The sequence below is a fragment of the Plutella xylostella genome, chromosome 17, assembly GCF_932276165.1.
Source record: "Plutella xylostella chromosome 17, ilPluXylo3.1, whole genome shotgun sequence".
NCBI classification, from domain to species: domain Eukaryota; kingdom Metazoa; phylum Arthropoda; class Insecta; order Lepidoptera; family Plutellidae; genus Plutella; species Plutella xylostella.
In genome coordinates this window covers 9557673-9573352 of record NC_063997.1, presented here as the reverse complement: position 1 = coordinate 9573352, position 15680 = coordinate 9557673, and the positions used below count along the sequence as shown (strand labels likewise).

Sequence of the window (15680 nt, the reverse complement as noted above, 5' to 3'; positions counted from 1 at the left end):
TAATCAATACTTCCTTAGCGGCATCGTTACAGCGACATGTCTGTAACAGCAGTGCCGGAGAAATGGACAATCCACTAATATACAGGGTGTTGCAAAAAGTAGTTGTGTAGATATATATGCTGTCTGATACCCATAACACAGGTTCTGCCTGCTTGGGGTTAGTAGGTCAGTAAAATTGCACTTCTAAAGGCGAAAACATACGTGTCGAGGTATGTTTCCTTCCTTAAAGATGGTCTGGATTTTCTGGACAAGTATTGTAGGTACTTAGTACTTAGGATTGGATGGGCCATGACTTGAGGTCACATACCACAGCAGCTGCTCTCTCGTTGACTCGAAAAGTGTGCGTTGCGCAGTACGTTCGCAACACGTGATTGACGTGATTCCAAGGACTTTGTTGCATGATTCACAGATAAAGTACACAATTTTGTTTTTTTTTTCTTCTGTCAAACAAACTGTCATCCATCCACACATTCATTCATCTATTCATCCATCGATGTCATCGAGTCGAGGCTAGTTGCACCGATTTTGTAAATTTCCAAATTATTTTAGTATTTTTGGTTATTTTGTCGTACAGATTTTATTTAATATAAGTATTGTAGGTACTTAGTACTTAGGATTGGATGGGCCATGACTTGAGGTCACATACCACAGCAGCTGCTCTCTCGTTGACTCGAAAAGTGTGCGTTGCGCACTACGTACGCAACACGTAACGTGATTCCAAGGACTTTGTTGCATGGTTCACAGATAAAGTACACAATTTTGTTTTTTTTCTTCTGTCAAACAAACTGTCATTCATCCACACATTCATCTATTCATCTGTCGATGTCATCGAGTCGAGGCTAGTTGCACCGATTTTGTAAATTTCCAAATTATTTTAGTATTTTTGGTTAATTTGTCTTACAGATTATATTTAATACCAGGCCGGCAAATCCTCACCTAAAAGGTATGTTATATGAAAAAATGTGTTATTTGCTTTCTAAACTGGAGACTTCATGTCTTGGGAACATTGTAATTGAATGGTCTTGATTTAGAAGAGAAATTGCTTTCAGGTCTTGTGGCCGGGCAATTTGAACGCCTCGGGCTTCGGCCTGTGGGCACCACCCACCGGGAACACACTCATTCTCCGGATACAATAACTATTTGTAAACTTGTGTTGGCACTTCAATATTACTTATCTATTTCACAATATTTTGGAGCAGCACAAGTTCATCATGTCGTGGAACAGCGGTTATAATTACAATAACCAATACCATGAACCTAATGTATGGAACGGTGACCCTAATGCCCAATTTGTCAATCAGAATCCCAATTACTATGCAAACAATCCAGGCAACCAGTATGTTAGTTTTGATCAATTTCTATCCCAGATGCAGACCAATGGCACCTCACAATCAGCTTCCAATGACTTCAACAGTGTTCAATACCAGAATTATACTGGGAGTGAGGGGAACAGCTTTGCTGGAGCAAGCATGGTGCAAGCCACCCCACAACTTGAATCATACAACTTCCATGTGAATGCGTCTAGCGGTGCTGAGATGTACCAGGCCGCGGCGCAGATGCAGTACCCTGCTGTCGCTAACGGATATGAGGGAGAGGTTGCATTTAAATCTACCCTCACACCTACTGCCACTGAATTTGTGCCTAAAAGTGTTGCAGTCCTGCCCCCTATTGAAAATGATAAAACCTTTGAGCTGTCAACTCATCTAAATGGAGTAAATAACAAAACAAATAGAAACAGTTCTGAGAAAAATTGGAGGGACCGGCCAAGTGGTAGTGAGCAATCCCAAGGAAAACATAAGACCAATAATAGAAACCAAGATAATGATTCTAGTTTAATAAACAATTATGATAGTGCTGAATCAGGCCAATACCCTCCAGAACCAAGCATAGCAAATAAGAAAAATAATTCTAGAAAAGAATCTAGTCCTAGTGATGAAACTAACCATAAAAACAATGAGTCTAATGCTAGAGATACTGATTCCACTTACTCTAGAAAAGGAGACTATTATTCAAAACATCAACATGGCAAAAACAGAGACTACAACTCTAAGAGTCAGGACACAGGTCATAGAAACCGTGACTCAAATTCTAGAAACCAGGATAACTACAGGAACCAAGATAATGGTTCTAGGTCTGATTACAGGAATCAGGAAAGTGGATCCAGATACGAAAACCGAAATCAGGAGGATGGGTCAAGACATGATAACAGACATCAGAAAGGTGGGTCTAGACACAAAGATAGAAATCAGGAGGGTGGGTCAAAATATGATGGTAAAAATCAAGAAAGTGGATCTAGGTATGACAGTAGAAATCAGGAAGGTGGGTCAAGGTATGACAACAGAAATCAAGATAATGGGTCAAGATATGAAGGTAGAAATCAGGAGGGTGGGTCAAGATATGACAATAGAAATCAAGAAGGTGGGTCAAGGTATAAAGGTAGAAATCAGGAGGGTGGGTCAAGATATGACAACAGAAATCAGGAAGGTGGGTCAAGGTATGAAGGTAGAAACCAAGATGGTGGGTCAAGATATGACAATAGAAACCAGGAAGGTGGGTCAAGATATGACAGTAGGAATCAGGAAGGTGGGTCAAGGTATGATTACAGGAATCAAGATGATGGGTCCAGATATGACAATAGAAATCAGGAAAGTGGGTCAAGATATGATAATAGGAATAATTCTGAATGTAATAATCAGAAAGGCAAAAGTAAAGATTCTTTTGTCGGTGGCACTTTTTATAACAGCTCAGTGAGTTCAGATAGAAAGAGTCAGGATCCAAGGAATAGCAAGGGGTCAGAAGGTCCTCTCAGTAATAATCGTAACTGGGCGGGTAGCCAGCGACTACGGTCGGAGAGAAATGTCATGGATGATGAACAGTATGCTAGTAACTACATGCCATACAGGGAGGAAAGGGCCAGCAAAGGACAGGAGAGAGGCAGTAAAGTCCAAGGAGCCTCTAGTCCAATGAGAAACAAGAGTAAGAACAGCAACGCACACAATGATCATGCAGGTGAGTTTAAATTTAGGTACTAATTTTGTAATTCAAGTCAAGGGGATATTTGAATATCATTAAGACCTTCCATGGAAATGCATAGTAATGCATACAAAGATCAAGAATAAAATCTTGTAGCAATACTTTTTTAACAGTCCAGTATCCAGCCATTATTGCCCTATGACAGGATCAAGAACAAAATGTTGTAGCACTCCTTTTTTAACAGCCCTGTATTGAACTATTATTGCCTTAGGACAGTGATAAAATTTCATCCACCAAGCCCTGTAGCACGGGGCGCTATTAAGACGTGACAAGAGTTCTCCGTCGCGCTCGCTCTTGAGGCAGCGCGATGTGAGTAAACGCGATGCAACACTTTTGTCGCGTCTTAAATGCGGCCCGTGCTAGCCCTACATGTTACCCTTCAGGTGCATCAGATCTAACGCAGCGGGAGAGGCTCTCGGAGCAGCTGGACAAGGGCACGCTGGAATGCCTGGTGTGCTGCGAGCGAGTCAAGCAGACCGACTCGGTGTGGTCGTGCGGCAACTGCTATCACGTGCTGCATCTCAGGTGTATTAGGAAGTGGGCTATGAGCAGTGTTATTGGTAAGTGCTAGTGTCTGTGTTTTTGTGTAACAAAAATGAGTTCATATTTTTTTATGTATTTGTATGGACAGCTTCTTTAGTTGCTGTACACTTTTGCACCTGGTCAATCTAATAAGCTGCTTATTCATTCATTTACTTTGTGAAAATATACAAAAGTGTATGCTACTAATTAAATAAAGTTCATCATAAGACTAATAAAACATTTGAATTTCTATCTGATGTGGTAAATTTCTGCACTATCGTAGATTATTCGGATTCTATAGCTGTAGCGAATGTGACCGCCTTTTATGTTAAGTTTGTTTTCCCTCCCATCGAAGATGCGAATGTGACCTTTGAAATCCCTATTTATGTATATTTATGTAGCATATTGTAGCTCAAACTCTGGTCATTTACGTTACTGATTTGTCAATAAATAAAAAATCCTTACTCCCCCCACAGAAGGCAAATGGCGTTGCCCCGCCTGCCAGAACACGAGCAGCACGGTGCCCACCGAGTACCGCTGCATGTGCGGCGCGACCCGCAACCCCGAGCACGTGCGCGGCGGCGCGGCACACACGTGCGGGGGCGCGTGTCGGAGGGGGCGCGCGTGCGTGCACCCCTGCACGCTGCCGTGCCACCCGGGGCCGTGCCCGCCCTGCCAGGCCACTGTTAGCAAGTGAGGACGGTTTAGTATCTATACCTTTCAGAAAATTATGACAGCAACAGACAGCTAGATAAGGGTCTCTTTAGGGGCCATGCCCGCCGTGCCAGGCTATTGTTAGCAAGTGAGGACGGTTTAGTATAGCTATAGCCACTTATGACAGTAACATACAGGCCATACAGCTAGATAAAGGTCACAACACAACACACACTCTTAATTTTCTCATTAGTATCTACCCTCTATGGTTGACAAGGGACAGAGTTGTTGTCATCTTATATTTTGTAGCTTACACTAGACCGTAACGACTGCCGCCAAAAATCCTCACTGGAAACCAACCCTTTCCCCGCAGACAGTGCTAGAAGTATAACACAATGCAATAGTGCGGAGAAATTAGTTTTTCACATCTTAATCATACACATACAGACCTCCAACTATACATGTATTATACCACATACCTACAACCCTAAATCCCCCCCTCACCCCTCAGACAATGCGGGTGTGGCGCGGAAACCCGCTCAGTGCTCTGCAGTAGCAAGCTGTCCCAGCTGTGCGCGGGCAGCTGCCGCCGCAAGCTGAACTGCGGCAAGCACGAGTGTGGCAAGGACTGCCACGAGGGGCCGTGTGAGGAGTGCCAGGAGACTGTCACACAAGGTAGGGATGTTAATGTTATATATCTTTAAGACTATGAAGCCGTCACTGCTTATTTTTTTTTTATTCTTTCTTTTCGTGAGTTAGTTATAAATCAAGGTACTATTTATAGTTTTTGACCGCGAGTGTACCTCACCACCTTAGAACGATGTTACACAAGCGTTGTGTGTGCGTTGTAACGATAAATCACCGTGGTTCTACATTACAAATTTGAACGCACACAATGAGTAGCAACAGATGGCGACACAACGCATCGTTTGGCATTCCAATTAAATGTGAGTGAGTTTTAAATTCTAAAGGAACTCGCATAAAACATGCAGTTAATGAGACAATACATTATAATGTATCTATCCAACAACATTCTCACATTCTCCCCAGTATGCTACTGCCCAGCCGCCAAACCCCAAACCGTCGCCTGCACATCCAGCACCGCCACGCGCGTGCACTGGTCGTGCGGGTCCGCGTGCGCGCGCGTGCTCGCGTGCGGCGCACACGTGTGCCGGGCCGCGTGCCACGCGCCGCCGTGCGCGCCGTGCAGGCTCGCGCCCGACCAGGTGGTGACGTGCCCGTGCGGGAATAAGAGGTTTGTGTTACTATTACTACAGTAGTGTATTATTGAAGGCCAACACAATATTTCTTTCTTTCTTTCAGTTATATTAATTTTTTTCTGAACGTCAATGATCTTTCCACAAATCTGATAAAAGTCTGGCGACTGATGGCAGATGCAACAAGAAAAAAAAAAAATTTTTTTATCCTAGGTTTTGCTCGCGAGATTTGCTCGATGATGTGCTTGATTCTGTCCAGCTCGTATGAAAATAGAGCATGATTTCATTCCGTTGATGGGCTATCGTTGCATAAAAGCACGTAGGCATTTACCTACTTATGCAGGTGAATCGGACCGTAAAAAGTCACTATTGAGGAATAGTGACGGCGAAGCAATGGTGTCTTTTGTCTTGATTTCCTACCCTGCACGTCTAAGGAGCCCTAAAGCCCTTCTATGTGCATCTGAATTGAACCTTAATACTGTAATCCACAGAATAGAACCAGGAGCCCGCAAGTCGTGCACGGACCCGATCCCGCTGTGCGGCAACATCTGCGCCAAGCCGCTGCCGTGCGGGCCCGCCGGCGACAAGCACTTCTGCAAGGTCGAGTGTCACGACGGTCAGTGTTGAACACTCATAAAAATACTGAATTACATAGCCTCTTTCTAGCTAAGGGACGCGTGCAACCTATGGACAAAGGTTGTTCTAAAGGCCATCATCGACGGGCTTGTAACTAGTGGTGGGAAAAACGGCTACATTTTGATAACACGCTACAGACGCTATGTTACACATTTATAGCAGGTTATTTAATCCGCTAGGTTATAACGATATTGAAGAGCAAAAAAAAAAATTTATGAAAAAAAAAATTGATGAAAAAACCAATGAACTTTCCTTCATACTTTACAGGCTTAGGACTGTCTATAATGGCACATCACTGTTTCCATAATGGCACATCACTGTTTCTCTTCATTTTTATGAATTATTGTCAAACGTTCTTTAATTGCAATAACTATTTACACAAAACACTTTAAAACCACAAAGTGATATCCTTTCAATGTTTCATCCACTTACGAAAACACACGTAAAGTAAAGATAGGTAAATTGTCCAGTCAAAGTTCAATCACACACAATCACAAAACATTTAAAATACGAAATTGTCCTCAGAACCAAAGTGTCCGTTAGAAAGTACCTATTTACACTTACACAAACACTATTTATTTTCAATTTTACACTAAACCTAAATAAACACTATACCTATTTTAATACGTTACTATTTAAACTATTTATTATTATGTATATTTACAAATATTTATTTACAGCACGCAAATGCAACAAAACAAACAACGCGATCGTAATTCGTAACGTTGCGCGAGGCACAATTAACATAGCGGCCACCCGTGGCCGTTGCCAAATCGCGACTGCGGAGCTAATTTCAGCAGATAGCGGAGCGCTATTGCGTAGTGAAGCTTGCAGCTTCGCAGCGTCTCGCTCTCTCACACGCGAGTCGCGCGACGTTGCACCGTTGAAAGAGCGAGACGCTACAAAGCAGTGAATATCGCCTGCGCGGTTATCGCGCGCCACGTCTCGCGGCTCCGCAAAATAGCGAGCTATTTTACATAGGCTTTTTATAGCAGTAGCGTCGTGGCAACGGCCCAATTTTGCGAGCTAAGATCGCGAGGGCGCGTCGCGTTATAATTATAGCAGCATTTGCGCGTTCATAAAGCGAATGCTATTCGTTGCGAGCAAATCACTTGCTATGTTTTTTAGCTATATGTTATATTAACCTCCACTACTTGTAACACCGCCGTTTTAGAGCTTGTCGGTAAAAATTGTCGCCTTTGGATGTTAGTGCAATACCGTGGTAATTCAATGATCCACGGGCAAATTTAACCGACGAGCCATAAAACCGCAGCTTTTACTTGCCCGTCGATCATGGCCTTTCATAAACGTAACGATTCCATCACGCTCATCCACTTTCTCGCATCCCGCATATGCATTACAATAAAATACGTGGACGCAGTTGTCGCAAGCATGTTCGCATGCTGTATTTTGCTTTTGCCTTAATTTTGTATCCCAAAAATTTGTTAAATACAGCCAACTCGCCTGCATAACTAATAACTATTCAGCTACAAATCACCATGAGTCCCGGGACATCGGCCTTTGATCTGTGGTTACTCAAGTCGCTGGTCATTAATTTGTACTAACAATCTGCCCCCCCCCCAGGCGAGTGCCCCGGCTGCCCGGACGCGACGGTGCTGCAGTGCCGCTGCGGGCACTCGAGCCGCGAGGTGCCGTGCGCAGATCTACCCGCCATGATTGATAATGTGTTCTGTCAGAAGAAGTGTAATAAGGTGAGACACCTTATAGCTCAGTGTAGACTGTGTTTTTTGCAGAGGTGTGCAACCGCGACTGTACATTCATCAACATTACTTTTGTAATGACTGCCATTGGTTTATTCGTTCGGAATAATGATGTGGCTTTGAACCGGTGAAAATACTTCCCGCACCCCGCAACATTCTAGCCTAACCTTTGAATTTCATACGGAAGTTTGCTTTTATGCATTGTCTTTTAGGTTATAATTATTATCTGTGCGTTATAATTGCGTGTTTAAAGCTATGGTATGGGTGATGAAAATATCTACAAGCAGTAACCTGACTCATCAATCACTGTTAGATCCTGTCAATATTTATTATTTGTTTATTATATCAATAATTATTACATTTCCGCCTCTCCCACAGAAACTATCGTGCGGCCGCCACCGTTGCCGCTTGCTCTGCTGCGCGCTGGAGTCGCACCGCTGCCAGCTGCCGTGCGGGCGCTCGCTGACCTGCCAGCAGCACCGCTGCGAGCAGACCTGCCACACCGGCCACTGCGCGCCCTGCCCGCGCCTCGGTGAGTGTACACACACACACACACACACACACTCCTGCCAGCAGCACCGCTGCGAGCAGACCTGCCACACCGGCCACTGCGCGCCCTGCCCGCGCCTCGGTGAGTGCACACGCACACACACACACACACACACACACTCCTGCCAGCAGCACCGCTGCGAGCAGACCTGCCACACCGGCCACTGCGCGCCCTGCCCGCGCCTCGGTGAGTGTACACACACACACACACACACACACACACACACACACTCCTGCCAGCAGCACCGCTGCGAGCAGACCTGCCACACCGGCCACTGCGCGCCCTGCCCGCGCCTCGGGGAGTGAGACTCACCCCATGTCTTTAATGATAAGATCATAATAGCCTTATGTTCAACAGTAATCGTCCACTGCTGCATATAGGCGTCTCCCAAATAGCGCCAGAATACTCTATATATCTTCCGCCTCCCGAGTCCTGCAACTACCGTGTCTACTCTATTTGTGAACTCGTTTACCAGCCCATGTACTCGCGCACCATTATTATCTACCCGGCCAAGCGGTCATGGGCCATACGTTGCAAAAAGGTTAAAAATCATTTTCCATAGAAACTTAATTGGTCACGTGACTTTTTTCACTATGGAGGATGAATATTTTTTTTCTGGAATTTTGCAATTCTGATTTCAGATTCGGCCTTAGATATAATATGCTGCACATTATGGTTTCGGCTTAGTATACCCTTTTTGCAACACCCTGTATACTCTGGAGTCAGTGACTTTGTTAATCTGATTGGCTTATCCTTTCACTACTGTGACAAACCCTATTACAGTTCAAGTATTAGTCACCGATATACCTACATCAAAGACAGTATCCAAAACATCTTTTCCCGCAGGTTTCACGGAGCTCCGTTGCGAGTGCGGCGCGCAGGTGCTCCTGCCCCCGGTGGCGTGTGGGACGCCGCCGCCGGCGTGTACTGCGCCGTGCCGCCGCGCGCGCCCCTGCGGCCACCCGCCGCACCACTCGTGCCACGCCGGCGACTGTCCGCCCTGTGTCGTGTTTACCACGAAGCAGTGTTATGGCGCCCATGAGGTTAGTTACGTAGCCAATGGAAGTAATTTTTAGGTACTTTTGGAAGACCGGCCATATGCTCGTGCCCCCGGTGGCGTGTGGGACGCCCGCCGCACCACTCGTGCCACGCGGGCGACTGTCCGCCCTGTGTTGTGTTTACTACGAAGCAGTGTTATGGCGCTCATGAGGTTAGTTACGTAGTCAATGCAAGTAATTTTTATGTACTTTTGGAAGAACGGTCATATGCTCCTGCCCCCGGTGGCGTGTGGGACGCCCGCGCACCACTCGTGCCACGCGGGCGACTGTCCGCCGTGTGTCGTGTTTACCACGAAGCAGTGTTATGGCGCTCATGAGGTTAGTTATGTGGTAAATGCTGGAAAGATCAAGACATCAGTTTATGTATTATTAATCTTGATAGTGTGAAAAGAATATGCTTTCGATGTCTAGAAGTGATAGCTTTTTAACGAATATGGCCGGAATTTTAGTGTATTATGGTCGCCATATCAACCTGGCCTCGAATACCATACCGTTTTATAGCATAAGTTATTGCGTTATTGTTATAAAATATCTTGCTATCTATTTTTTAACCTATGTTAGAAAATACTTACCTATAAAATAAGCCAGGTAACAAAACTACAAAATATTTTTTTTGAAAAATGCCAACTAACTTTTACCATAGCCATTACTTACCCTAATATTCCACCAACAGGAGCGCAAGACGATCCCGTGTTCCCAAGACGAGTTCTCCTGTGGTCTGCCCTGTGGAAAGCCGCTACCTTGCGGCAAACATACTTGCATCAAGACCTGCCACCAGGGACCTTGCGATACCACCAAGTAAGCAGTGCAGTAGTGTAGATAAATAACGTATTTATAAGCAGATAATAAAAATATAATACAGTACTAAAAGAGATAAGAGGTGAACACGCAAACGTGCCATTGCACGACTTACGGCTCGCTGGTCAGACGTCAGATGTAATGGGAATAATCTATATCCCACCATACACACACCGACAATGGCCTCAACTCACTGTTTTAGGCAGAATTACTTATTATTTTAAGAGGCTTTTGCATTAATGGTAAGTAATGATAGTCCGATTCCTAAACCGAACCAATAGGAAAAAAAAATCACTTGGTCCGATCAGTCGGACTAAGCAGTCGGACCAAGTGTTCAGAGGGTATTATTTTAAGAGGCTTTTGCATCTGATTTTATAACCATATTCATTCATCTCTCCATCTCCCTAGATGCACCCAACCTTGCGCCGAGCCGCGGTCCTGCGGGCACCCGTGCGGGGCCCCTTGCCACCCCCCTACCGTCCCCCCCGCGCCCCCCGCGCGCTGCCCCGCGCCCACCCCATGCCGCCGCGCCGTCACCGTCACGTGCCCGTGCGGACGCCGCTCCGCGCAGTCGACTTGTCATGAGAACACTGCGCTGCATAACAAGTGAGTCAACGTCAACTAAGTCGGGGACAATAGCTGCGCCGTGTGTTGACGTGTCATGAGAACACTGCGCTTGCGCTGCATAACAAGTGAGTGAACTGTGCCCTAAACCGTAAGGGCCACAAAACTACTATACGGAGCAATGAGAACTCGCTACACGCGTGAAATTACCCTCTCTCCTATTTGGGTGAGGAGGGAAATATTTTTGAGATCACTTCCGAGTTTGTAGTTTTGTGCTCAGAGTAAGTCTGCGTTCATAAGCAAACTGTTAGCCAATGACTGATTTAACCGCTTTTTCCAACGTAATAATAATAATAATTGTTTTTCCTCTAGGATGGTGAGCGCGCTCGCGGCCGCCAAGATGCAGGAGGGCGGCACCGTGGACCTGGCCGAGGTGTCGCGCCCCGGGGCCAGCCTCAAGTGGTAAATTACATTTATTTATTAAAGGTTTCCTCATAAATATTGTGTGATAATAAAAGTGTGATAAGAAGGCCTAAGACTTACCGTAAGTAAACATCCTAAACTAATTTTACCGCCGTATTTTTTACATTACCCTGGGATTCATCAATCACCATTATGACAAGATCTTTAGTACTCACATTAGCTATGGGAGTGATAGCTGATGTAAGTACTAGAGTGAGCACTGAGCATACATCCTAGTATGCTCAGTGCTCACTTACTTAGCGACTGACGCTATTCCGAATGGCTAATCCCGTCTTCACGGTGACAAAACCTAGTCTAACTCTTTTCTTGGTCACTGACACTATAAGAATCACCCAAGATCTTTTCACCATAACCAACCACCCCTCCCCTCACCAACAGCCTAGAATGCGACGACGGCTGCCGAGTAGAACAGCGCACGCGGCAGATGGCGCTGGCGCTGCAGATCCGCAACCCGGACGTGTCGGCCAAGCTGGCGCCGCGCTACGGCGAGCACGCGCGCGCGTGGGCGCAGCGCGACCCCGCCTTCGCGCAGCAGGTGCACCAGGCGCTCACCGACCTCGTGCAGAAGGCTAAGAAGGTGAGTGACCTGAGTATAGGTCCGCCATTTTAGATAGGGTTGCTCTGCGAGGCAAGACACTTTTACTAGTTATACGTCTGCCATTTCGCTTCTTAGCTCTGCGAGGCGAGACACTTTACTACAGCTACCATCCGCCATCTGTATTTGCATACAAACAGAAGAGTGCGGCGGCCATTTTGTGTGTTAGTTCCGCCATTTTGGATCATGTTCCTCTGCGAGGCAAGACACTTGACTACAGCCACCATCTGCAATCTACATTCCCATAGAACAACTAGGTGTAATAGAGTATGTTTGATGGTATACGGGGACGTGTCGCTCACCGACCTCGTGCAGAAGGCTAAAAAGATGAGTGAGCTGATTTTGGGGCCGCCATTTTGTGTTTTAGGTCCGCCATTTTGAAGCCTGCGAGGCAAGATACTTTTATTAATTACATGTCCGCCATCGCTTCTTTATCTGTGACGCAAGACACTTTACTACAACCACGATCCGCCATATGCATAAGAAGGTGATTGGAGGCGGCCATTTTGTGTTTTAGCCATTTCTGTCCACCATATTTGTTCCTAATAAACTAATTGCACTAATCTAAATTGTCTATATCTAGCAGTCAACAATCAATTTCTGATGCAGAATTCTACTTATAAATACCTAAATAAATATTTCCTCTTCTCCGCAGTCGAAGCAGAAGACCCGCTCGCACTCGTTCCCGTCGATGAACTGGCAGAAGCGGCAGTTCGTGCACGAGCTGTGCGAGCACTTCGGCTGCGAGTCCGTCGCGTACGACGCCGAGCCCAACCGCAACGTGGTAGCTACCGCTGACAGGGAGAAGGTAAATACGACCCTTACGGTTACGGTGGCTATTCTAAAGGCAGAAATTCAAATTTTAACGCTGTCAAACAAGAAATTTTGCTAGCAAAAATTATATTTACGGGAAAAACTAACACAACAAAATAAGTTTTGACAGCTCTAGCATGTCTTCCTTCAGAATCGACATCACTGTGTAAGCATAAAAATGCAAGTCTGTTGACAGAATCCAACCACACTCTCGTCACCATCGCTGATAAAGTGAAGATAAATAAGACCTACAAGGGTCTTTGGTTTGAATCCGCTGATAAAAATAAGATATTTTTCACAGTCATAGAAAAAACGTTGTTTAGATTGATTTGCAAAGTCACTCCTTTTCGGCTTACTATACTGTTGACCGTTTGTTTCCAGTCGTGGCTGCCGGCGATGTCGGTGCTGGAGGTGCTGTCTCGCGAGGCGGGCAAGCGCCGCGTGCCGGGGCCCGTGCTGCGCGCGCCCGCCAACACCGCCGGCACCGCCGCCGCCGCCGTCGCGGGCGGAGCCGCTAGCAAGTAAGTTATGATTGATATTGTTCTTCTTCGCGGATGTCTTCAGTATTTTTAAGTATTACTATGTCTATGTAATATTTCAACAAAAGACAGAAGATGAATGAAGTTGACAGATTGCGCAAGACACATTTGGCTATACCTCATTTGGGGAAACGACGTAGCAAAGCGCCCTCTTTGTCCCACATTTCCATACAAAAGACAAAGACGACAAATAAGTTAGCCACGCCCATTTGGCCACGTGATTATAACTGAACATAAAAGAGTAGAGAATCATTGAGGGCGTGGCAATCTAAGAAAGTGGCCACACTATTATAGTATAGAAAACGGACAAAAGTATCACGATAGTTTAGCAGAAAAAATCAAAACGAGAAATGTTTCAAATATTTACTAATTATAAAATGCCACTTTTTGGGGAGGTTTATGTTAAGAGAAGAAATTAGTAGGGGAGAGGGGGGCAGTCTTGAATGAATTTCATTAAATCAAATCAACTGAACTTTTATTTCATTGTGTATTTCATAATGTTTTTTTGCACTGAAACACGTGTTGGTTATCCCATTATGTAATTACTATAGGAGAAAAGCTATCACACATCGATATTTTATTACAGTTTTTTCTTGCTCATGAAAAAGTTCAAATGTGCCCCGGCAATTCTTCTAAAACTGTGTTTACCGATTTTCCTGCAACAAATTATTTAATTGGTCAGAAAAGCAGAGACTTGTAAATTATTATGTCTGGGGAATTTATACCGATTCTTACATATTCTTACACATATTTTTACAATAGGTACTCTAACACGGAGAGACCGACGACACCTACAGCTGTAAACCTTATCGATACCCTTTTTGAGTCGGGGGTTAGTAAAAAAGTATCTAGACCTGATGTTTTAACAACATTAGCATCCAGACCTTGATGTCATGTATCGTTTGACACTAGTATTTTCTAACCTCTATAAGAATAACAAATACACATTGAAAGGCATTCTATTACATCAAAATAGTACTTTTTTACAAGAAATATAAGCAATGTATGTTAATGGTTAGAAATTAAGTACCTACTCACCAGTATAAAACGCTGCTCTTTCATAAACATCGTATATATTGACTAATACTTCTCCAGCCTCATTCTCCGCCAAACATCGTAGGTAAACGCTGTAAATCATCTGTCTAGCTTCGCTGCGAATGGTTTTATTCATTTTCACCTCGTGAACAAACTCAACAATCCACAAAACTCCAAAATTAAGCAAAATTCGATTTGTTTATACAGGAACAGGGCGAGTTTGACATTCAAACCATAGAAACAGACCACAAATCACAAGTTTTTTTTTATTGCCAGGTTTAAATCTGTTTAGTTCCAAAAACATTAATCTCTACTCTTTTGTGTTCAGCTATACCTAAAATTGTAAAGCCGTGTCTACACTTGTGAACCGTGACGTCCGTTTATAGGTAAAGAATATATTTTTGGACGCAGCTATGTTCACAAATATAAAAATAAAAGATAAAGATACAAGAATATGAACCATACATTTGTCCACAGGCCGTCTTCAAGCGGCTGGGCAACACTAACTTCGACCAACGCGTGGGCGGCGCGCAGCCAGCCCAAGCCCGCCCCTGCCGCTGCCGAACCCAAGATAGACTACTTCGACAACCCGCCCGAGTGATGGCAACGCCGCCCTGTCGGCCACTGTTAGCAATTTTATAAGTCAACCTTTACTGTGTATGGCTGAATGATTTTCTTGTTAAAATGGCGTTTACACGATAAGGGTATGCTTAGTCCTAGTTCGACTCGGTCAGTGCCTACTCTAAATGTGTTCTTCTAAAAACTTGATTAATTATCTTGTCATGGATACAATATTATAACAGTGAAAACAAAAAACGTAGCACAAACATTTCTCAGAAATAGCCCCTGGGTCACCTTATTCACAGAGTGTGGACCAATCCACACATGTAATAGTTATCATCATTTATGTATGCCTTGTAATATTGTGTCTATGTCAGTGTAAACTGGTTTTCATTTGATATATTACAAGTCTAATGGCCTAATTTTATTTATAAATACGCGCAAGATAGGGTCGCGGGCGAACCACTTTCTAAGCGTATAATAACGATAGTAAATAATTGAGATAATCTGGACTGCCACTTTACGATCATATTGCTCTTATATAATATTTTAATTTTCTATGTATATTTTATGGGTGATCACTTTTTGTAAAATGGTTTTGATGCCAGCACAGAATAACTTCAAATCACTATTTAACCGAGATAACAACTATATTGATATTCGGTCGTCGACGACGACGACGACGACCGAATGGCGCAGTGGTTAGTGACCCTGACTACTGAGCCGAAGGTCCCGGGTTCGATTCCCGGCTGGGGCAGATATTTGTTTAAACACAGATATTTGTACTCGGGTCTTGGGTGTTGATATTTATATTTAGTATCTATCTATCTATGTATTTGTGTAGTACTTACCCCACATATTTATTTATTATTATTTATTATTTATTAATAGAAACAAGTCC

At 44.3% G+C, this 15680-nt stretch overlaps 1 protein-coding gene across 2 annotated transcripts; it reads left to right on the top strand.

The window, feature by feature from the left end:
• The first annotated feature begins 782 nt into the window (after positions 1-782).
• Positions 783-15428, top strand: LOC105380275 (protein shuttle craft). 2 transcript variants are annotated; one of them, XM_048627067.1, is made up of 17 exons: positions 783-943; positions 1050-3009; positions 3417-3593; positions 4032-4248; positions 4721-4884; positions 5260-5464; positions 5918-6042; positions 7647-7774; positions 8162-8315; positions 9180-9376; positions 10065-10189; positions 10598-10795; positions 11126-11215; positions 11615-11813; positions 12487-12639; positions 13026-13165; positions 14696-15428. In XM_048627067.1, exons 2-17 carry the CDS (start codon positions 1212-1214, stop codon positions 14817-14819), a joined length of 4194 nt encoding a protein of 1397 aa, XP_048483024.1. In that variant the 5' UTR covers positions 783-943; positions 1050-1211; the 3' UTR covers positions 14820-15428. The 2 variants fall into 2 exon arrangements, with proteins under 2 accessions (XP_048483024.1, XP_048483025.1); XM_048627068.1 differs by having other exon boundaries at positions 809-943; positions 1368-3009.
• Positions 15429-15680: the final 252 nt, after the last annotated feature.

Excerpts from the sequence above, each read along its gene's own strand:
- LOC105380275 (XM_048627067.1), top strand. The coding sequence starts at position 1,212 with ATGTCGTGGAACAGCGGTTATAATTACAATAACCAATACCATGAACCT. Across the intron at positions 3,010-3,416 it reads CGCACACAATGATCATGCAG|GTGCATCAGATCTAACGCAG; the intron begins GTGAGTTTAAAT and ends GTTACCCTTCAG. Across the intron at positions 13,166-14,695 it reads GCGGGCGGAGCCGCTAGCAA|GCCGTCTTCAAGCGGCTGGG; the intron begins GTAAGTTATGAT and ends ATTTGTCCACAG.